The 22,096-nt window shown below is 37.6% G+C and overlaps 1 protein-coding gene and 1 long non-coding RNA gene across 4 annotated transcripts in view; one reads left to right on the forward strand and one right to left on the reverse strand.

Moving 5' to 3' along the window:
• Positions 1-22,096, reverse strand: part of TTN (titin) — a 270,912-nt gene that overhangs the window by 228,066 nt on the left and 20,750 nt on the right. For all 3 annotated transcript variants that reach the window (XM_073019847.1, XM_073019846.1, XM_073019848.1), the window contains exons 16-42: positions 22,031-22,096; positions 21,131-21,389; positions 20,866-20,929; positions 20,539-20,754; positions 19,487-19,629; positions 18,373-18,578; positions 17,601-17,834; positions 17,246-17,490; positions 16,075-16,346; positions 15,791-15,955; positions 15,520-15,688; positions 13,727-15,420; positions 13,292-13,573; positions 12,576-12,842; positions 12,207-12,479; positions 11,831-12,094; positions 11,478-11,738; positions 9,561-9,821; positions 8,754-9,017; positions 8,402-8,662; positions 8,022-8,282; positions 7,036-7,296; positions 6,380-6,521; positions 6,124-6,289; positions 4,750-4,981; positions 2,906-3,190; positions 2,557-2,682 (exon numbers count right to left, since the gene is read on the reverse strand). In XM_073019847.1, the coding sequence (XP_072875948.1) occupies positions 2,557-2,682; positions 2,906-3,190; positions 4,750-4,981; positions 6,124-6,289; positions 6,380-6,521; positions 7,036-7,296; positions 8,022-8,282; positions 8,402-8,662; positions 8,754-9,017; positions 9,561-9,821; positions 11,478-11,738; positions 11,831-12,094; positions 12,207-12,479; positions 12,576-12,842; positions 13,292-13,573; positions 13,727-15,420; positions 15,520-15,688; positions 15,791-15,955; positions 16,075-16,346; positions 17,246-17,490; positions 17,601-17,834; positions 18,373-18,578; positions 19,487-19,629; positions 20,539-20,754; positions 20,866-20,929; positions 21,131-21,389; positions 22,031-22,096 (7,339 nt within the window). The remainder of the gene's footprint in view (positions 1-2,556; positions 2,683-2,905; positions 3,191-4,749; positions 4,982-6,123; positions 6,290-6,379; positions 6,522-7,035; positions 7,297-8,021; positions 8,283-8,401; positions 8,663-8,753; positions 9,018-9,560; positions 9,822-11,477; positions 11,739-11,830; positions 12,095-12,206; positions 12,480-12,575; positions 12,843-13,291; positions 13,574-13,726; positions 15,421-15,519; positions 15,689-15,790; positions 15,956-16,074; positions 16,347-17,245; positions 17,491-17,600; positions 17,835-18,372; positions 18,579-19,486; positions 19,630-20,538; positions 20,755-20,865; positions 20,930-21,130; positions 21,390-22,030) is intronic.
• Positions 15,297-18,336, forward strand: LOC119625332 (uncharacterized). The gene is made up of 2 exons (XR_005241508.2): positions 15,297-17,122; positions 18,211-18,336. It is a non-coding gene; the product is annotated as an uncharacterized lncRNA (long non-coding RNA).

Consider the following 22,096-nt stretch of genomic DNA (forward strand, 5'->3'; position numbering starts at 1 on the left):
GATCTGCACCCCAGCACCTAGGGTAATATCTCAATAGCAGGGAAACAATAAATGGTAGAATAAAAATTGCACAGATGCTTAAATGAATAACAGACATCAATGCTAGACTAATTATTCACCATTTTGTTTAGCTAGCTGTCACTCTGTAACCCTCCAAATGACACTGACTCATCATCTGTAGAATAAACAGCAAAAAACTAGCTTTTTTACGTTTTAAGATTCTGCTTTTCCAAATTGCTCCTCTACCAGTAGGTGGCACTGGAGACCTTCAATACGTAACACTGTCGCTGTTAGAAACAGCCCCTGGTTGCTCAGGCCCACGTTTCATGCTTCAGAAAGTACTGCATCCCCAAAAAGCATGGAAAAGGGGCTTCTGAAGACTCCCAATTTCTTTTCAATTTGTAGAAAGCAGGGCTACACTTACTTAAGGCAATACGTGGCCAGAGGAAGTTGTGTAAATATTTTTAGTCCCAGTGGTATGAAACTATGTGAGTTGGTGAGTTTTTGAAAGGGCATTTTATTTAATGAATTTAATTTCTTTCATATGGAAAACAAATTTACAAGATGGTGCTAAAACCACTATATGTGTACAAATATTACCACACATAGGAAGTTAATGATCTTCTGAGTTTACAAAGCCTATTCAAACTTTAAAAACATTGGTTATGCAGAAAAGATAGTGAAGTTTTTCTCTTTCTATCCCAATTGGTGTCTTGTAGAGTGCTTCAGGTGTATTTCTGCAACACTTTAAAGGCAATACTACCATATGTTAATATGTTATAGACTTAAAAGCACTATACCAATATAGTTAAGACAATTATTACTACTTTGAATGATGTATATATATGTTTATGTTAAAAAATTCCTCTAAAAATTAAATAAATGGATAACGTATTTAGTGTAGCTTTAGTGAATTTGCTTTTAAAATATATTTTTATTACTGTGTTAGTAGGATATTATCAAATCAGTCTTCATTTATTAATACTTAGTATTTCTTGAACACTATCCCTCAAGTATACAGTCCATGGTATTTGTCCATATTGGTCACCCAATACATTGATGTTTATGTAATTCCTCTCTATGGCTATAATAAAATGAATGTATTGAGCCCCAGTTACTTGGCAGCCATGACTATAGGTGCTTTACATACATTATATCTTTTAATTATGCTCATACAATCAAATAGGTCTATTGGATTTCTAGATCACAATCTCCATTTCTGAGGAGGAAATAATCAGGTCAGAAGACCAACTGAAGTACTAACCTGTTCAGAAAAATAAATCTTGACAAGGTAGATATTGGATTATAAACTAATGGGAGAAGTACAATAAACAAAACAATACAACTTTGCAATTACTTTTGCATCAGCCTATTAAGAGTACTGGGAGATGCCCAAGCTTTGAGAGTTTCCCTTTGGCTGGTGGTATACAAAAGCCAAGAAAATTAGAGAGTAATTTTCATTTGGGATAAAGGGATCATACATTCATTTGATTTATCTTGTTTCTGAGACAAGATATCTATCAATTGTGATTACAGACAATCAATTATGACTTGAAGTGGTTCTACATATATTGTCTCATTCTACCAAGGTCAGATTCCTGGGATGAGGAAAGCGGCTGGTGGTACTTGAGAAGCGTGCCCCAATTAAAAATGGTAGCAGCTGACTCTCATTGATTACTCTATGATGGGCACTGTGCTATGTGCTGACTTGAGTTACCTAACTTAATCTTGATAATAATCTTAACTGTTTGGTAACAGTCATTTAACCATCACTAATTTGTCCAGTCAACAATTACCTATGGAGTATCTACTATGTATCAGGTGATATTCTAGGGCAACGATCCACTCTTGTTTTCGTAGAGCTTACCTTCTACCAGGTACTATTTTTCAGATGCCAAATTCTAGATACTAAAACAGAATTCCTAGCCTTATAAAATATATTTTCTAGAATTGAATGAATAGTTTACTCAATGTATTCATGAGAGAAAGAGAACCAGAGAAATGATATATTTGCCTAAGGTCACATATTGAAGGCAAGATTCAAATTCGGTATCTTTGACCATAAAGCCCCGACTTCTGACCACTATAGGATATTGTCTTCCAAAGGACACTTTTCACACAAGCATTGTCCATAGACTGAATAATATCTTACATAAATGTATTATTCTTTTGAAATATATGTAGATGCTATTATGATTAATCTAATGATAATTTTAGTTTTGTCATTGTATTTTATCGATTAGGAAATTAAGTGTAGCTACAATCATAAAGGGAACATGACCTTTTTTAAAGATTAGTAAAAAACACTAATGTAATTCTTTTACTATGATAAAGAACACATAACATACATAAACAACCATTTTTAAGGGCACAAAATAGTGAAAAACACTTATCTAATTCCTAATTTAATAATTGAAATAAGTTTTCTGCTAGATTTCCATTAAGCTTCAAATTATGCGTGAGAGATGTTTGTGATAGAGGAGAAGGTGACAGAATGTTTTTCCCATATAATTCTTTGTAAGTATTAGCAATGATACCTTTTGTTCTTAAACCTACCTGTTCCAGAAACCCGGCATTGAAAACGGGCTGGCTGCCCTTCAGAAGTGACAGTGTCCTGAAGCGGGGTGATGATGGCAGGTGGATAAACTGGCATTTCCTGATCGGGAGACACAATTTCTGGAACTAAAGAAAGAAACCACAAGATTTGTCATGATTAAGTCACCATAGAGACCTCACAGAAGGGAGCATGTAGGTTTATCTTAATTTATTTCACAGTAGAGTGCTTTCAAAACTGGGTAGCAATCTACTTTTATGAGCTCCAAATTGTATTTTTAAATGCACTGGGAAAGGACAAAAGCCATTTCTTAGGTTTTATTTTCAGCTGGAAGTAGCAACGCATTCCCACCTTCCACTGAGAGTGAAGCTGATGTTGTGGCAACTCCATAGTCATTCTTGGCTTCACAGGTATAGACTGCCGCATCCTCTGGGAAGGCTTCAATTAGCAAAAGTGTGTACTCTTGCCCATCATGAAGAAATTTGCACTTGAAGCCAGTAGAAAGCAGCTGCTCTTCCTTGTACCAGGAAATTTTGGGCTGTGGTCTGCCGGATATCACGGCACAGAAGCGGGCCGGCTTGCCAGACTGCACAGTGACAGGCTGGAGCTCCTGCAGAACTTGGGGCGGTTCAGGAGCTAGGAGTAAATGTTGACAAATAGCCCATAAAAAAGTGTAAAAACACAGGAGAGCCTGCAAAACTCTACATTAATTTCTTGCCGTCTACTTATACATCCAGAGACAAAATTTTGGAATTGTGGTATTTTTACTTGCCTCGGAATATTAGAACATTCTTTGTGCTAAGAATGAAGAAAGCATTTAGAATTTGTCCACAAGCAGAGGGAATAGCTTCAGAAAGATATTTTTGACATTTGGGGGGCATGCTGAGAGTGCTGAGTTAACCTGATTATCCCAGTTTCTGTTTGGGGTGGGGGCTTAGCGATGGATACCTGAATGAATTATAAAATAACTTACACGTGCTACCTATTTTCAAAAGTCATTTGGACAAATCATATGGTGAGGAGGCTCATCCCATTCCATTTTGTTTGTTTTGCAAATATTTGTATTTATGTCATAGTCATCTTGTTACGTACCAGTGCCAGTAAAATGCAATCAGTAAGTATTGAATGAATGACTACTATTTCAGATCTAGTTAAATGCCATTAGGTAGATTTAACAAATTCGGCTTTCCTGTTTTGCTAACTAAAGCATATTCTCAGTGCTGTGATGAGTGAGGGGACCTGGTTAGTTCATGGAACCCAGAAATGAGGAGAAATGACTTCTGTGAGGCTGGCTTCTGACACTATCATAGAAAAGATCTTTATTTTTCTGTGTCTGTTTCTCCACTAGTAATACAGAGATAATAAGAACTGGATGCCATGACCATTTGGTCTCCTAGGAACCAAGGGAATGTTGGTGATATGGTTCATCTTTGTGAATCTTGAGATTACCCCTGGTGTTCCTGCATCTGCCTCAGGGGTATTTTATTCAAAGAGATATGGCCTAGGATGAGGAGAGAAAGGGAGGTTCCATTTTTCTCTTTCATCTAGGTTAGACTCAAAACAAGGTCAGCTTGAGATTCAGCCTTAAGATTTCTAATGAGGAGAGCAGAGGTTTAACAGCACTTCCCTGAGGACTGCTCAGAGGCTCCTCAGGAGTGCTTGCTAGCAGGTGAAATTCCCCCTCCAAAATAAGAGCCCCTGTTCTCAGAGCTTGGGGTAGAGAGGATCTAGTTCCACATTGCCTGAGGCTCTCTAGGCCTTCCAGGGTCTCAAAGAGGACCTTTGAGTTCTCCCAGGCACTCCATACCAGAGGCTGGAAACACTACTTTCACTTGTTAGTGCTGCTAGGACTTGAGCAGTTCAGGCAGAGGGCAGAGAACTAAAATAGTTTAGCAGCAAATCTAGAAGCCCATCTGGGGTATATGACAATTGACACCCAGTGGATGTTCAATAGTGTTGAGCAACTAGATAAGGATCTGGCCATCAGGTGCTTCTGAAAATAACTTCTCAATAGGTCTTTTAACAGCTGCCCTCCCTTTTCCGTAGGTATAATATGAAGAAAAAAATATAACTGCACCATGTGAATACCATAGGTTCTTTAGACATTTCCTTTGAATTACAGGAATTTAGTGACTTAAACAGGAGGATTATTTCTGATGGATCCACAAAATATGCTGAAATCTGTCCCTACATACCATTGACATAGAGAGTGACAGAACTCCTGTTCCTTCCTGCCACAAAGGTGTATTCTCCTGCATCGCTCTGTCTGGTCTCAGAGATAAACATTCGGTGGATTCTTCTCTCCACCACATATTTGTGTCGTTCTTGAACTTGGAAATTGATTTCAATGCCGTCTTTATACCAGTGGGCATCAACATCGTCTTCATTGACCTCAAACTCAACAACAGCACGCTGTTTCTCAATGACCTGTTGATGGAACAACATTAAAAAAAAAAACAAAAAACAAAAAACTTGAAGCTTTGGTTTCCTCCCAGTTAATCAATTTCTAAAACTGGTCAACGAATGGCATGTGAAACTAATATATTATAATGTCATTAGTTGGCTGATTATAGCACTCTGTAATTTTTCCTGTCTAGTATTGGACAAATGGTACATAAACTTCTCTTGTAGAGAATTGTGTTTACACCTGCACGGAGGAAAGGAGCTGGCCCAAAGGGACAATTATTTCATCCTTAAATGTTTGCTTATTTACTAATAAAGGATATAAAGACACTTTACATTTGGGGGCTTCTTATTATCTAAAAGGTTATTACTTAATTTGATTTCATTTTATATGAACAATAACTTTGTGAGCTAGGTAGGAATTATTATCCTCATTTTAAGAGTGAGAACATTGAGGTTCAGAATTGGCAAATAAATGATGGAAGACCTCTCCAGGTTATCTGAGTCCTCATTGAAGCCTTTTTCATTGTGGTCTACAGTCTCTAAAGCCTGGTTTTCTTTGGATGAGCAATATGATGAAGATGAACTCAACTGGTATTTCTCTAGACATGTGTCCTCCATTATATCATTTGGGATGACTGACACTTACGAGGATAAACTCTGTAAACTCAGCTGACAGCAAAAGTGTCTAGCATCCTTGCCAGGAACCCAGCATGGCTTGGACGGGGCTTTCTCTTAGACTTCATAGAAAGTACTTCTAGCCACTAAGTCCCTTGACACTTGGCTCTCCATAGATAGAAACCTGAGAAAATGACACCTTGTTCTAAATTTCCCTTAATTCTAATTGATGTGTGAACCTCACGATTTACATTTTAATTCTTTTCTGGTTGGTGCTGCTTGGCAAGCAGCCATTTAGTAGACGGTGAAGTTTCTACAGCTGCTTTAATTAGCGTATTTAGACAGCTGGTAGGGACACACTTATTCCCTGAGTGGAAACTGTGACTAAATTGAGGTCAGCATGAGAGAGTCTAAGCCAAGTAAGAATGAGCTGATTTAATTCTTTAAAGGACTGTGGTTAGCAAATGTAAAAAGGAAACATTGAAATATAAAACGATAGATTATGGACTACTGATGATTTTTCAAAACATTTACTATATAGACAATACCTGAACCTCCTTTTTAATACTTCGGATGCGAACATCTCTGCCTTCTACAAAGAGGTTTGCAGTTGACACGTTGCCTCCTGCCACCACTGTGTACTTCCCAGCATCAGACATCCGGGTGGATGGGATCAGAAGGCGATGGACATATTTCTCCTTCTGAATCTTTATTCTATAGATGAAATGGAAATTGGAGTTTTACCATATGGTGATTCAGTAGAAACTGGGAATTACTGGAATGTAGCAAGACAAAACAACCGACCTGTCTGTGATCTGCAGTTCCTGGTCATCTTTCATCCACTGTACAGTGATGTCAGGTTCAGAAACTTCACATTCAAACATGGCTCGCTTCTTCTCCAGAACCTTAATGTCCTTAATGTGTTTCCTAAATTCTATATGACGAGCTGGAAAATAGCATGTAGAAAATTAACATTTTTAACAGCTTTATTGAGATATAATTCACATACTATACAATCCACCCATTTAAAGTACACAATTCAATGAGTTTCCATGTATTCATCATTGTGCAGCCATCACCATAATTTTAGAACATTCTCATTCCCCAAGAAGAAATTATGTACCCTTTAGCTATTGCCCCAAGGACTTTTCTATTGTCTCCCTTGTAGACCTAGGCAACCACCAATCTACATCTCTATAGATTTGTGTATCTTGGACATTTCATATAAATGGAATCATACAATATGTGATCTTTGTATGGTCTCTGGCTTCTTTCACTTAGCATAAAATTTTCAATGTTCATCCATTTTGTAGTAAATCGTAGCTTCCTTTTTGTTGCTGACTACTTTCCCATTGTATGGCTATCCCACATTTTATTTATCCATTCATTAATTGATACACTAAATTTTACAAAGCATGTGTGACATTTTTTCTATGGATCTAATATTTATGAAACCATACCTTCCACATAAAGTGTGGCTGTTGATGTAGCTTTTCCAGCCACAAAGGTGTAGTCAGCAGCATCCCCAAAGTGAACATTCCTGATGTTCAGTGAGTGTGTGAGCTTTTTGGTTCTCATCTGGCACTTGTCAGTTGATTTGATTTCCACACCATTCTTTAACCATTTGTAAGAGATGCCTTCATAGTTCACTGTCACCTCAAAAGTAATAGTGTCTTTTTCTTCAGCATTGATGTCTTTCAGCATGGAAGTAATCATGATTGCTGCAAAGGAGAAAAGGAAACACACCCAAGGAAACTTTACCTAAATATGATGTAGGTTATAAGAGGTGCAGAATAAAAACTTGGAATGTTTTTAGTACATCTGTTGAGGCAATTACAGTTTAGAGATATAAGCTTTGATACCTTCCATGTACCCTACAGGACAGTGCCAGCTCAGAGGAACAGAAAGATCAAGTGATAGACACTGAGCCATCTTTCCAGGTAGCCTTTCAGTGCTACTCTAACTGGAACATTTTATCCAGGTGGAGCTACTAGTGCTTTACTCAGTGTAACCACATACTAGATGTTTCAAGTAACAATTTTATTTTTTATTTTTTGAGGCAGGTTCTAACTTTGTTGCCCAGGTTGGAGTGCAGTGCCGTGATCGTGGCTCACTGCAGCCTTGGTCTTCTGGGCCCAAGTGATCCTCCAACCTCAGCCTCCTGAGTAGCTGGGACTACAACTCTGTGCCACCATGCCCAGCTAATTTTGTTTTCCTTTTGTTTTTGGTAGAGGCAGGATCTCACTGTGTTTCCCAGCCTGGTCACAAAATCTTGATCTCAAGTGATTCTCCTGCTTTGGCCTCCCAAAGTACTGGGATTATAGGCTTGAGCCACCCTACCCACCCAGATTTTTGAGTGGTCAGCAAAGTGTAGGATATAGAATATCAATGAATCTACTGAATATTTCATATTTTATATACATATATGTATCTATTTTTAACTTACGGGTGACTGTCAGGGTGGCGCTGACTTGGTCATTGCCACAGACAAATGTGTATTCTGCCGAGTCCTCTGTGCTGGTGTTCATGATGATCAGCTGGTGGAGTTTTCCCTGCACAACTATCTTGAACTTTTCACTCATCTCAATTTCCACACCATTCTTCAGCCACATGGAAGGGACATTGAAGTGGGACACCTCACACTCAAAAGAGGCAGTTTTGGTCTCAGGCACCTCGATATTTTTCATGGTTTTTGTAATATGTAATGCTTGGTAAAATCAGAGAGCACTTCAGTTAATACAATTTATTTAAAAAATAGACAAAACCAAACAAATTAATACATGGGGTTCATCAAGGAAAGGGCCGTAGGGGCTGCCTGATACTTACTCTCCACAAACAGTTTTGCTTTGCATTCCAGTTGCCCCACCACAGCTGTGTATTCCCCAGCATCTGAGGGGGAGATGTTCTGCAGCATCAGCTTGTGGACTTTCCTTTCTGAGACCAGTCTGTGTTTGTCACTTGGCTTAATTTCCACATTCTTATGGAACCATTTTACTGGAACGGTGTCATGGGAAACACTAACTTCAAAGGCAACAGTGGCATTTTCCAAGGCTGTCACATCCTTTGGCTTTTTAATGATCTTGACAGCTAAGAGGAAAATTGGAGCAATTCAGTGATAGGGGTAACTTAATGGTAACCATGGGCTGACTATTTGTAAAGTGTTTCTAAGTCAACTTACTCTCCACGTGCAGTCTGGCACTGGCTCCTAGCCTTCCAAGCCTGAAGCCATAAACAGACTCATCCACGATGGCACAGTTTTTAATCCTCAGAGAGTAAACTGTTCCTTTGACAGAGATAGCATACTTTTCATTGGATTCCAGCACAACTCCATTTTTGATCCACTGGACACCTTTGACATTAGGGTGTGTAAGCTCGACAGTGAAAACAGCATCCTGTGTTTCTGTCACTGTGAGGTTCTTCAGAGTCTTCTTAATTTTGACAGCTGAAGACAAATTTATGATTGGGTTAGAAAATATAGATGACATCATGAAGGAAAAGAAGTCCTGAACAAGATCATTGCTTAGTCTGCAAAAAACTGCAAAAAAAATGGCTACCAAACATTTTGCAGTTATGCAGCACCTCTGTTTTTAAAAGACACTGGAAATTATTTAGGGAAACCTGGGATCCAACTGGACATGTACAACATGAAATGATTTTTCTATGCTCGAGTAGTATGAAGTTTGCATAGCTATATATTAGTAGCATAATAGACTAATTGGAGAAGGGTGAGAGATGAATGGAGAATCAGGGTCTGATATAGCTGTTTCACAGTGCTTCAACCTAATAAATGGCTTTTTTGCATAAACACATTTGATAAGCAATTTTGTGCCTTGTGGTATGTGTCTCAGGAAGGTTTAGAGGATCTAGAATGACATTATGAAGTGAAAATTTATGGTATCCAAAATGGCCATATCATTTGTCTTTTAAAATGATAATGATCAAGATTGTAATATGATTTGAAAAGGACAAATCCTATGTTACTTACCTTCAACTTTAAGTTTGGCAGATGTTTTGGAGGTGGCCACCTTGTAGGTATATTCTCCAATGTCATCTAATTTGGTGGCAGCAATGATAAGTCTCCTTTTGTGGCCATCAGACTCACTTCTGATGTTGTTAGTCAGTGGTAGGTGTTTGCCATCCCTCAACCATTCACCTTTGGAATCTGGGTTGGCAACTTCACATTCAAACACAGCTTCCTGGGATTCAGCTACGGTCTGATCTGTGAGTGGCTTGGAGATGGCCCCACCTTTGGAACAAGAGAAGTACAGTATGAGCCCTTTAAAAATACTCACATAATAAGAAAATCTTTGCAGAAGTAAATATAAAATATCAAATTTAAGAACATGATTTTGAAATCATGAAATGTCTATAAGATTGTTTTTACCCATATTGAGAAGGTACCAAAGAAATCCCTTATTCTAAGTATGTATGACTGATAATTAGGAGAAATACTGGAATCAGAAAAGTTTTGTTAGAAAAAGCAATCGTTGAATTAATAGGAAATTCTTAGAACAGTGTAACACTGGGATAGCCTCTAACCCAATTTCTTCTTCTTCAAAAGCATTTTACTTGGTCTTTTAATGATTATTTCCTGGGAATCTGATATTTTGACTACATAAAAATTTGCTAAACAAAATGTACAAGTCATGAGTGTTTCTACTAGATTAAGGATTTCTGTATACTAAAAATCACTGTGTTGACAAATGTCACGCATTCTATGAAGTTTCACCCCATTGCCTCCACTCTTATCATCCACTAGTAGAAATAATTACTGCTTTAACAAGCTAGTTGCTTATGTATCTGTCCTCTCTAAATTATGAATTTCTCAAGAAAAAAATCATTTCTTATTTAGTTTTGTGTCCTGAGTTCCTACAAGTGTCTGACCTATGGTAGGTACTTTAAAAACGTTGGGTGAAATCACAGAGGGGTTCATAGTTTATTCCTGTTTCCACATATTTAAAAACATGTAATTTATATTAAATGTATAAAAATGCTAAATCTGAAATTTTGTTTTACAAGTCTTTTCATGGTCCAATCTCTGAGGAAATCTTATAATGTAAGTAAGTATAAACCATGAAACTTTCATACCAAATAAGACAGACCATTACCATATAACTTGCTTCAATTCTAGATGTAATGGACAACACGATCTGAATGTAATATCTCAACTCTCAATATTTAAACTGTAATGAACCAAACAAATTAATGATGACTTCTAGTTTTTTGTTGACAATTGATTTACATTTTTTATTCTTCATTGTAAAGCTAAGACATTCTGCTGAATGATGGTCTTATTTCTACATGATATCATAAGAGATACAGTTACATTAAACTGTATTTTGAAAATATTTATTGAGTCCATTAAAAGGTAGGAAGAAAACAAAAGGCACAAAGACTGAAGAAGCAAGAACGGCTACAAAAGGAAATAATTCTTTAGAATAAGAAAGTTTAAATAAAGCTCAATTCAGCAAATATCAATTGATTATCTGTCATTTGCGATATATTGGAATATACAAAGAAAATTCCAGATTTCAGGAGTTTATACACTGATATTGAAAGAGGAAGGATATTGAAAGAGGAAATGGGGAATAAGACAAGTGCATAATAAATACTATGAACGAGGCACATATAAAGTGATCCTGGGGTTGGAGGAGGAAGAGATCATATATAAATGGGGAGATTAAGGAAAGTTTAATGGAGAAGATGATGTTTGAGGTAGGCCTAGAAGAACATTTGTAATTTAGGCTGGTGGGAATGGTGTTGCAAGTACTATTGGCTTTGGGAACAGCATAAGCAGAGGCATGGAAGTGGGAAACTGAAAGGAGTTTTGGGGGAAATGAATAACAATTTCTTAAAATAACAATCGCTCCTCATAATAATTTAGGTTAATAAATATACCAACCTGCCACAGTAAGTTTTCCAGATGTCATATTTTCTCCTGCATAAAATGTGTATTTTCCTTCATCATCTTTCATCATATTTAGAACTGTCAGTTTATATATTTTTCCGTGTGCTTCGATTTTATATTTAGAACTGGGTTTGATTTCCTTGTCCTTAAAATTCCATAAGACATCAATTCCAGAGTGGGACAGCTCAACCTCAAACACCACATTTTGAGTTTCTGTACAGGTAAGGTCACGAAGACCTCTGATAATTTTAATTTCTGGGGAAAAAATAAAATAATCTCTTGGTTATTATTACACTGAGAAAGTAGAATGCTTAAAGTAATTATTAGATAAGTAGAATAATCCTTACTTTCTACAGAGAGATTACAGTTGGTTTCAACTCTGCCAACTATCAGCTTGTAGGGTCCTTCGTCTGAAGCATGAGTTCGGTTAATGACTAGCCGCTGTTTAGTACCTTTTACAATGGCATGCACACGGTCATCAGGCTTGATTTGTTCATCATTTAAGTACCACTTAACAGAAGTCACATCAGGGACTGAGACCTTACATTCAAGCACAGCCTTTGTGCCTTCAATCACGTTAACATCTTTTAGAGGTGTTATCACGTCCACACCTGCAAAATCATACACACACAAGATGAATGAATTTTGTTGAAATTGTCTGCTCCTTGAAGTTCTTTATGTTGCTTGATAGTGTAAACATAAAATTGTATAAGTAGGACTCACTATAGACAGAGACACGCCCACTGGTGGAGAGGCCAAGGGCTGGAATGGTGAAAGAGTAATTTCCAGCATCTTCCTTAGTCATGTCTTCAATGAGCAGCATATGAGATTGTTTGTCTATCACAATGTGAACCCTGTCACTGGGCTGCACTTCTTGGCCGTCTTTCATCCAGACGCCTTCCACACTTTCCAAGGAGACTTTAACTTCAAGCTGAACAATGTCACCCTCACAGACTTTTTGGTCACTAAGTCCTTGTAGGATAGCAATGGGGCGGGCTGTGAAATATGGGGAGAAAAAGAATGTTATGATCATTTTTTATCAATAAACCATAAAGATGCTCACTGTAGGCTGACAGGAATGGGAAGACTTACGTTTCATCTTTAGTTTACAGGTTGTCTTTTTTCCATCAATGACAAAGCTGTATTCTCCCTGGTCCTCCTTGGTTACGTCCTTGACTGTGAGGTTCTGACGTCCACGACGAGATGTAATTGTGTATTTGCCATTGGATTTAAGCTCCACATTGTTATGATACCATTTTCCTTCTATATTTTCTGGGGATACAATACATTCTAATTCTCCTGAATATGATTCTGGAACTTCTATGTCCTCAAGTTCCTTCACAAACTCAACAACTGCACCTGAAGTGTATAACAGAAAAAGAAATCATTTTTTTTTGGAGAAGTATGCATCTAGACTTAGGATAGAGACAATGTCTTGTATATCTCTTATCTCCCCCATACTATCAGGAATATTCTTAATATCTACCTGCTGATGGGCTGAGAGATAAATTTTCAATGAGAAGCAGTTATTTTATTTTAATTTTTTAAATATTTTTGAAAGTAAAGAATTATGCTTTAATAAAAATCTTAAAAGCTAAAAATCAAGGTAATACTACTTAAAAAAATCCAAATGGTCAAATTGTTAACATTCTTAATTAGGAACATAAATTTACGATTCTGGCTATGAAACTTATAGCCAATTTCCAAATAATTGTTTTATGAAAGAAAAATTGCATAGCTAATTTGACCACATGCTAAGGGTGACTTTAGAGCTTAGGTAAACAATGAAATCCTTCGTTGTTGAATACCTTCAACAATAAGTTTAGCAGTCGTTTTGATATTTTCATCTTCCACAAGTACACAGCTGTAATCTTCAGCATCAGACATATCAATGGTCAGTATGGAGAGGAAGTGAACCTTTCTGTCAGAGTGCATCCTGTATTTATCTCCCTCATGAACCTCCATACCATCTTTATACCATTTCACTTTGACAAATGGTTCTGAAGTTTCACATTCAAAGGTTGCCATAGTATCTTTTTCCTTAGCAACAACATCTTGTAATTCCTGTGTGAAAGTGATCAATTGCTTGGCTACAAGAAAAAGGTGGGGGGAAAAGGGGAGAGCACATTATATTAAATTAAATTCGCAACCTGAGGAATGGGGAAAGAAAATAAAAGTAAATGCGCTCATGGATATTCTTGAATACAAAGACAGGTCCATCAAAGGAAAGACATGCAAATTACCTTGGACAAGTAAGAATGCGTGACTGGAGGTTTCTCCAGCTATGTTGATGGCTTTTACCATGATGCTGGCAGAGTCCTCAGCAGTCACATCTCTTATGACCAACTCACAAACATTGTCTTCGGGCCAATACCAGTAGATCCGGTCAGACCGTTCAATTTTGACACCATTTTTGTACCATTCACATTCAGGGTCTGGTTTCCCCACGACTCTGACCCGGAAGTGTGCATCAGATCCTTGGCCCACTGTTTGGCTTTGGATTCTTTCGAAGATTTTTGGAGCCTCCATACTAGGACTTAGTTCAATCTTATCAGGTTTAAAAGTTGGAATCGTGATTTTGCCTTCTTCGGCAAGAGCTTTCTTTTCCTCTTCAGTTAACTCTTTGGTCCAGTGGAGAAGTTCATCTTTTGTCTTCCTGAGGAGTTCCTCATAGGATTCATCTTTCTTTCGAGACTTGAGCTCCACAGCGGTAATGGCTTCATAATAGCCCTCTTCTGTTCTGCGCTTGAATTTACTGCGCAGCTCTTCCGACTCTTCGGGCACTTTTTCATGGGTAATTCTTTCAGCCCTTTTCAACTTCACAACTTCTTTGGTTTCAGTGGTGTCAACAGGTCTATCCACTTTTTGTACTTCAAACTGAAGCTTTCCTGGTTCGTGTACGTGAAACTCGGGCCTTGGTTCAGGAGCTCTCCTAAGAACAGACCTAAAATCTTCCCTCTGTTGAATCTCAAGCTTCACTTTATGCTCTATCACACCTTCAGGATTTTCTGCGGTGACCTTCACTTCACCTGTGTCATATGATTTGCAGTCCACGATGTCCAGGTAATGGATACCATCATAGCGAACTCTGAACCTTTTGCTTTTGCGAATGAGCTGTCCATTGAGGTACCAGTTGACTTTGGGCTGAGGGTAGCCTGTTACCCTGCAGCGGAACCTTGCAGTCTCCCCTTCAAGTACTCTAACTGGCTCTGGGAACAAGACGATGTCTGGCTTTTGCTTTTCTTTCTGATCTGTTGTTACACCTGTAAGTGCACCTTCATGAGCCATTCTCTCTAATTCTTCAATTCTCTGTAAGCCTTTCCTCCCCTCAGGCAACTGGGATTCTTCCACAAGACTTTTCTCATCTTTAACAATAAGGGTAGCAGATGTATGATCTGTTCCGTATTTGTTAGTGGCTCTGCAAGTAATGATACCACTGTCTCTAGAATATGCAACACCATAATCAAGGCTGCAGTACCCAAATTCATTGATCATACGGAGCCTGTTGGCTGCCTCAAGTGGCTTTCCATCATGGAGCCACTCCACCACCATCGTTGGGTCACCAATGGGTGTTAGCCTGCATTCAAAGTGGGCAGGTCCAAAGCGCTTAAGTCTTAAGGAGGTGAGTTTTTTCTTGAAGAATGGTTTCTGTTGTTTCTCTTTGTCATAGAGATCACCTTCTTCCCATTGCTCTTGACCATATCGCAAATGGAGGGGCTCCAGTTCTGGGGCTGCAATCTCCTTTGCTCTATATGTCCCCCTTGGGATGATTAATTTTCTCTCTGGTTCAGGCTCTGCAAACTCAACTTCAACATTTACTTTGCATCTTGTAGTGTCTCTGCCAGCTTTATTAATAGCAGTCGCAGTATACCAGGCAGAATCTTGGCTGACAGTGGAATCGATTTTAAGGGCAGCTTCTCCCTTGGTTCCTTCAATTCTATAAAAAGTTGGGGGAGGGAATCATCAATATAGTAGTATAGCTTCCCTGGTTATTGGATTTGTATAGTGAGCTTAGCTTTATTATTTCCAAACTTACCTGATTTTGGGATATTTATGAGGCACAATGATGTCACTGTTTTTCAACCATACAATGTCAGGGTTGGGGTTACCCGTAGCTCTGACTTTCATTTCAAGTCGGGAACCTTCCTTTACATTGACATTTTTCAGTTTTTCTACAAACATCGGTTTTACCTGATGTTCCACAGCTGAAAGAGAAAGGTCATGATTTAGAGGGAGTAAGGCTGAAATACCTGTTTATAATCCAAGTGATAAGAAAATTCATTTATTTTTATTTTATCTCATTTTACCTTCCACAGTTAAAATCACTGAAATTGAAGATCTGCCTGCCCTGTTTTGGGCAACCACAGTCCATTCCCCAGAATCACTGGGTGTGGCAGGGACAATAATTAGTGATTGAGTACCATCTTCTTTAATGACCACTTTATGGGTATAGTCATTGACAATTTGCTGGCCTGTGAAAATATGTTCAAAAGAAAGTAGATTTTAAAATAGTTTTTAAAAATTGTTAGACAGATATATAAGCTTGTTTTTGTGTTTTTAGTATTCATGAGCAAAAACCTGTCATACTTACCATCATGAAACCAGAACGTCTCTGGCATAGGTCTACCAACAACCTTTAAGTCAAATCTGGCAGTCTGCCCTTCTAAACATTTGAAAGAAGCAGGTTTTAACACAAAGACTGGTTTATATAGTCTCTCAAGTTGTGACTCATCTGTCTCCTCCAGCCTACGTCCAGGGGACATTCTTGCAGGGGACATCCGTGCAGGAGACATCCTTGCAGGTGACATCCGTGCAGGAGACATGCGTATAGGAGACCTGCTCACTGAACGTGGAGAGAGAGATCTGTAAAACAAAGACAAACAATACTTTCATGAGGCATAAAGAAAACTCAGCAAAACAAACTTCATTTTGTCATTATTCACGTTATTTTAGAATTTACTTCTTGCATGTATTAGAAGGCACCTCCAACTCATTCAGATCTAAAATAGAATATATTATTGTTGCCCCCACGGCTATGTTTTTCCTATATTCTCAATTTTGGCTGGTAGTCATTCAGTACATCCAGGTACCCAGGTTTAAAAATCTTGGAATAATTCTCAATACTGTCTTTTCCTTACCACTTGGATTTAATCAGTCACTAGACTTTTTTGATTTAACTACCAAAACATCCTAATAAATGTTGGTTGGATAAGTAAACCTAATGAATACATTTATGGAAAAATAAAAATATATATATTTTTTATCTCAGAGGAGGAAAACATAGAAATCAATTTGGAAACAAAACAAAGCAAAACAAGACTCTATCTACACATTGCAGCCAGACTGACTTGGAGTTTGAATGCTGGCACCACCACTTACAGGCTGGATGAATTAAGGCAATTTTCATAGATTCCCAGGGCCTCAGTGTTCCTATTTCCAAACCAATAATAGTCATCTTTTTATTGCAGGGCTGTTGTATAAATTTACATATGTAAAAATCAGGTGTCAAATAAGAGCTACTGTGATATTAGCCGTAGCACTAGGAAAATAAATAGTATGATACACTGATGAAAATTATTTGCTCATCTTACACAGGGGCAAGAAATAAAAACTCTTGGCAATTGTTGGTGTTGCCACTGGTAAGTTTCTGTGCCATCTTAGCCCTCAATTTTTTTCTTACACAATAGCGATTTGCTACTAAGATATTTGATGTTTTGAAAACAATTTACATACTAAGTAACCCAAATTATTATAAGTCTTACCTGATTCTGCTCACTGGCTCTGGTGTGGGGATGTAAGTTGGAGCTCCAAGTGGTGCAGCAGGCTCCACATACAATTTCCCTGAGCAAATTGCATTTCCTTTAATATTGCTGGCAAATGCAGTGTAGATTCCTTCATCTTCTGGAAGAACAACAGGTATACGCAGACTAGCTCTGCCATCTTGTAGAAAGTCCATTTGATATCTTTCTCCATGTTTGATGCGCTTGCCATCTTTGTACCAAGCAATCTGCAAAGAATACCATGCATGTATGAGTAAAATTTACATCAAATAGTTATACTGTAACCAACTTGTATCTTTACTGTGGCAAGGAGGTATTATAAATGTTTATATTTTACCTTTGGTAATGGATATCCAGACATCTTGCAATGAAAAGTGACACCCATCCCCTCAAGAATTCTATAATTCTTGATTCTTAACTCAAATCCTGATTCAACAGCTTCAGATTCAGAAATGTCAACTGCCATCTTTTCTTCTCCATCTTCTTCAAGAAGTTCTTCTAATGTAGTCTTTATTATTCTATATTCAATTTCTTTAATAAGTCTCTCTTCAAAGGAAGAAATATGGAATTCCTATGCAAAAAAGATTATGGTCTGTTAAAAATACTTATGCTTACTGATGGAAATTATTTAAGGATATGTATCTGAGCTAGATTGTTGAAGTTTTTAGCTGGGAGAAGAATCTAGAAGACTTTGGTTTGTTTGTTTTAATCTGCATTATGGTCATCTTTCCCACTGAATGTTGTGGCATCTTGGGTAGAAAGGTTTTCCAAAAAAGCAGGAGTTAGAGTTGGGTTAGAGGTTACATTAGCTTATCTTACAGATGAAGAGATCTTGGCATTAATGAACTTAGCTCTACTAATATTGGTCTTTTCCTTAATATATTATAAACCCTATTTCTAAAGCCACATTTATGGCATATATGTAATCTCTATTTCTAAACTCACAGGTGCAACATACCATGAAGATTAAGGAAACTTAGCAGCAGTGAACTTTGACCTACTAATAGTTGTCTAACCCTGAGCTCATCACTTGAAAATGAAAATATCAAACAAAAAAAGGAAAGTATAATTTATGAAATTGGTTGGTTGGTCATTATTTTTATACTCACCTGATCTTCTACATATGTTCTGACCATTACAGTATCTTTGGCCATTTTCTTCCTAATTAAGGCTTGTTCTTTTTCATACTCTTTTTCATACTCAGAGTATACAAATCCAGGGGCTGTTTCTCCAACTTTGGGTTCTTGAACAAATGCAGTCACTTGTGTCTGGTAAAGCATTTCTTGCTGGGACTTCATCAGTGACTCATAATCAGCTAAGAGTTAAGAACATAAGTTAATTTTTAATATTCTTACTAAAAAACATTCATGCCACTATGCATTCAGGTAAACTCTACATTGGGGAAAGTTGATAACCAAAAGCCAAATTTTCCAAATATCTACTATTGACGTGCTCAATATTTTCTAGATGGAATTTGGAAACCAAACTTACACTAACAAATCAAATCAGCCACTATAATTGTAGAAAGAATTTTATATTAGCAGTCAGTTTTGGGGGATCTACCATGGAGGTCTTCCTAATCTGCTGTGTGGCTTTTAATAATTCATTTACCTTCCTGAATCTTGAGAGCTTTATTGGCTAAATGAAGATAATATTGTAATTTCCACTAAGGGATACTGTGTAGATCAAATGAAACAGAGTCCGAACCAGTTCACTGTAAATGTGAACAGTCTAGCATGAAAGCTATTGCATTTGTTTTCAAGTTATAAACATTGAAAATCCTGACTTCCAGGTTTTCTTTAAAGTATCAGGAGCAACACTGAGTCTGGTAACAGCCTGGTGCATGCCGGGCAACAACACAGCTACTGTCTCTTTGACGCAGGGCACCTACTCTCCAGTTTGCCACTGTTTGCATTGCACTCACTGTTACCTGCCTGGGCCTGGAAGGCAACTGGATTTAGAATCTGTGCATTTTCGGAGGCATGATATGCCTAGAAACAAACACACCAAACAGAAACTATTGCTAGAACCTCAGAAGTTTAATGCCAGTATAGTTTTTGAGGCCATGTGGTCTAAAACATTTTCCATACAACTGAGGCAAAGACACTGGGGCAAAGTATCAGAACCAGTAAATGGCAACAGGTTTTTAAGCAAACGGACAGCACTGCTATATTCTTGTATTTCGGATCTTATCATGCACTTAGAAACTAGAGTTGCACTTACCTTCTTCAAGCAAGGAAGCAGATGCAGAAGTTTCTCCATGCTTATTACGAATAACAATAGTGTATTCTCCAGCATCATCAGCAAAAGTCATAGAAATTACTAGCTTGCATTCACCGGTTTGTTTGTTGTAACTCACTTTGTATCTTTAGGTAAATGTACAAAATTGAAAAATCAGTTATAAACAACCCTTCTGTGGGTAAAATAATTGGACTTATCTGTGAGTGGATCTGTGGTATAAAATTCAATGACCCTAAACATATGACTAAGCTCCACAATAGATTATAAGATTGCTGAAAATTGAGAAAAATGCAAGAACATGAGTAATTAGGGCCCAATAAGTTAAAATATTCATTTTAAAGAATATTTATTGCTAGAATCAGTCATGAAATTAAGTGATTTTCGGTGTTTACATTAGCAAATGATCAGGTCACTTAAACAACAGGTATTTTCTCTTCGTTTGTTATTTTGTTCATTATTTCATTCAGAGATCAAATGAATAATTAAAACAATAAATTTCTTTAAATATTTCAGTATTAACTCTCTGGTACATTATATTTATTATTATTAACGTATTTCACCTACATTTTTAGATTACCAGGTTGCTCTTTTTATCTTAAGTTGCAAAATATTCAGAGCTAAATTTTATATTGAATTGAAGAAAAATTAGTAGCATAGATTTTTGTGCATAACTAGCTTTCTTCTTCATTACATGGCCCCTATTCTTCTGTCTTTTAGTCACTTAGTTATTACATGTTTTTATTGAAAGTTGTCTCAAATATTTTGTATGTGTGAAAATCTATATTTTCTCTACTTTCACAACCTCAATGAATTAAACTACAATGTAAATAAATATATCTTCCAACCACTTTTGTCACATAGCTTTATTTCTTAGGAAGACTTTGCACAAAAAATGTAAAAATACCTCAAAACAAAGATGGCTCCACAATGAAAGAGCCTACGCTCCGGGTCGGTGGGGTAAGTAAATTCTACTCTAGGCTTCATGCAAATATTATACAAGTCACAGAGAACTCTATATTCAGCCATCAAAATACCTGTATCCAGTGGTCAGAGGAACACCAGATTTTTTCCAGTACACATGGGGCTTTGGGTTGCCACCAACTTGGCATCCAAACACCACGCTCCCACCTTCCACCAGTTTCTGGACCACTGGTTTTGTAATAAAGTAAGGTGCAGCAGGTTCTCCAGGCCCTGCTTGTTCCTCTGTGATGCTAGTATCAGTCATAACCACATCTCTTGACTCAACAAAGCTGGAAAGAGAATTCCCCTCATATTAGTTTCTGAGTTGCAATTTGCCAATACTGACGGGGCTGAAAGTCAAAACTGTACTAGAACAGCTACTAATTAGCAAAATGTTTTACCGTTTCTCTTCTGTGGTAAATTTCTCAGTCACGGCTGTGGTTTCCTTTTCAAATTCTTCTGACACTAAAAGAAGACAAAAGTTTCTCATTGAGATGAGATGTTTAGTGACCCTGCTTAGCACTGACAGTTAAATTGACCATATAATCTCCCCCCAGTTCCAAAAAGGGACATCATTTCAAGGTGCGCAGAAACCGTATTGTGGAAAAGAATGTCAGATGAAAGTGATGGCATCTGCATTAGGACTGTGGGAGGGTGGCCACTAACCCTGCACAGCCAGATAGCAGGATGTGCTGACAGTTCCAGCCTCGTTAACAGCACTGCAGGTAAATCGCCCGCTGTCTTCCGCAAACGCTTCGCGAATCATAAGACGAGCGATTCCACTCTGGAAGGTTATCTGGAAGTCAATGGAACTTTCGATTTGGTAGTCTTCCCTGTACCATGTCACTGTTGGGGATGGGTATCCAGAGATGTGGCACTCTAAGGTGACAGATTCACCTTCTATGACTGTCACATTTTTTAAGCCCTGAAGAGAGAAGAAAAATAAACAATGATACGTGTGCATATTCATTAATCATTTCTGTTTTGTAACAAATGTGGAGTTTGAACTTCCACATTTCAACTGCCACGAAATGGCCTTTTAATCAGGACTCCAGAAATAGTAGTAGAGAGACTAATATTTATATAATATACTAATATATTAGTAAAGAGCTGTAAGGCTCAATAGCAAATGCTACCTGTTCAACAAAGCTTTGCCATGGTATCACCAACTGGAATGAGTCTATCCCTCCCATGGATTCTCCCTCTGTTGTGGTGCTTATCACCTTGTATATTTTATTATGCTCGTTTATGTACATTTTCTCTGATGGCAAAGAAAATATTTCAAAGAGGGATGGAGGGATGGATTGGTCTTTATGTCTCCACAGCTCCTGCAATAATGCCTTTTGCATATGAGAAGCGCATCAAATCTTTTGAATCCATGAATGATGTACCCCATAGAATTCCCCTCTTCCTTGCCAATATGGTCAAATATGGTCTTAAAATGAGCATCTGTACGCTCACTAACGTCATTTTGTATTAATTTGAGAAACTGATCTTTGCAAACATGTATTAAAATGATTTGAGCAGATATGAATAGGGTCCAACATAATCAACTTCTTTACTCACCGAGACCAAAGTTGGTGGAGTAACAGGAATTTCAACAGGTGCTGGTACTCTTGCTGTTTCTGTTAC

Source organism: Chlorocebus sabaeus, chromosome 10 (assembly GCF_047675955.1).
Source record: "Chlorocebus sabaeus isolate Y175 chromosome 10, mChlSab1.0.hap1, whole genome shotgun sequence".
In the NCBI taxonomy this organism is placed as follows: domain Eukaryota; kingdom Metazoa; phylum Chordata; class Mammalia; order Primates; family Cercopithecidae; genus Chlorocebus; species Chlorocebus sabaeus.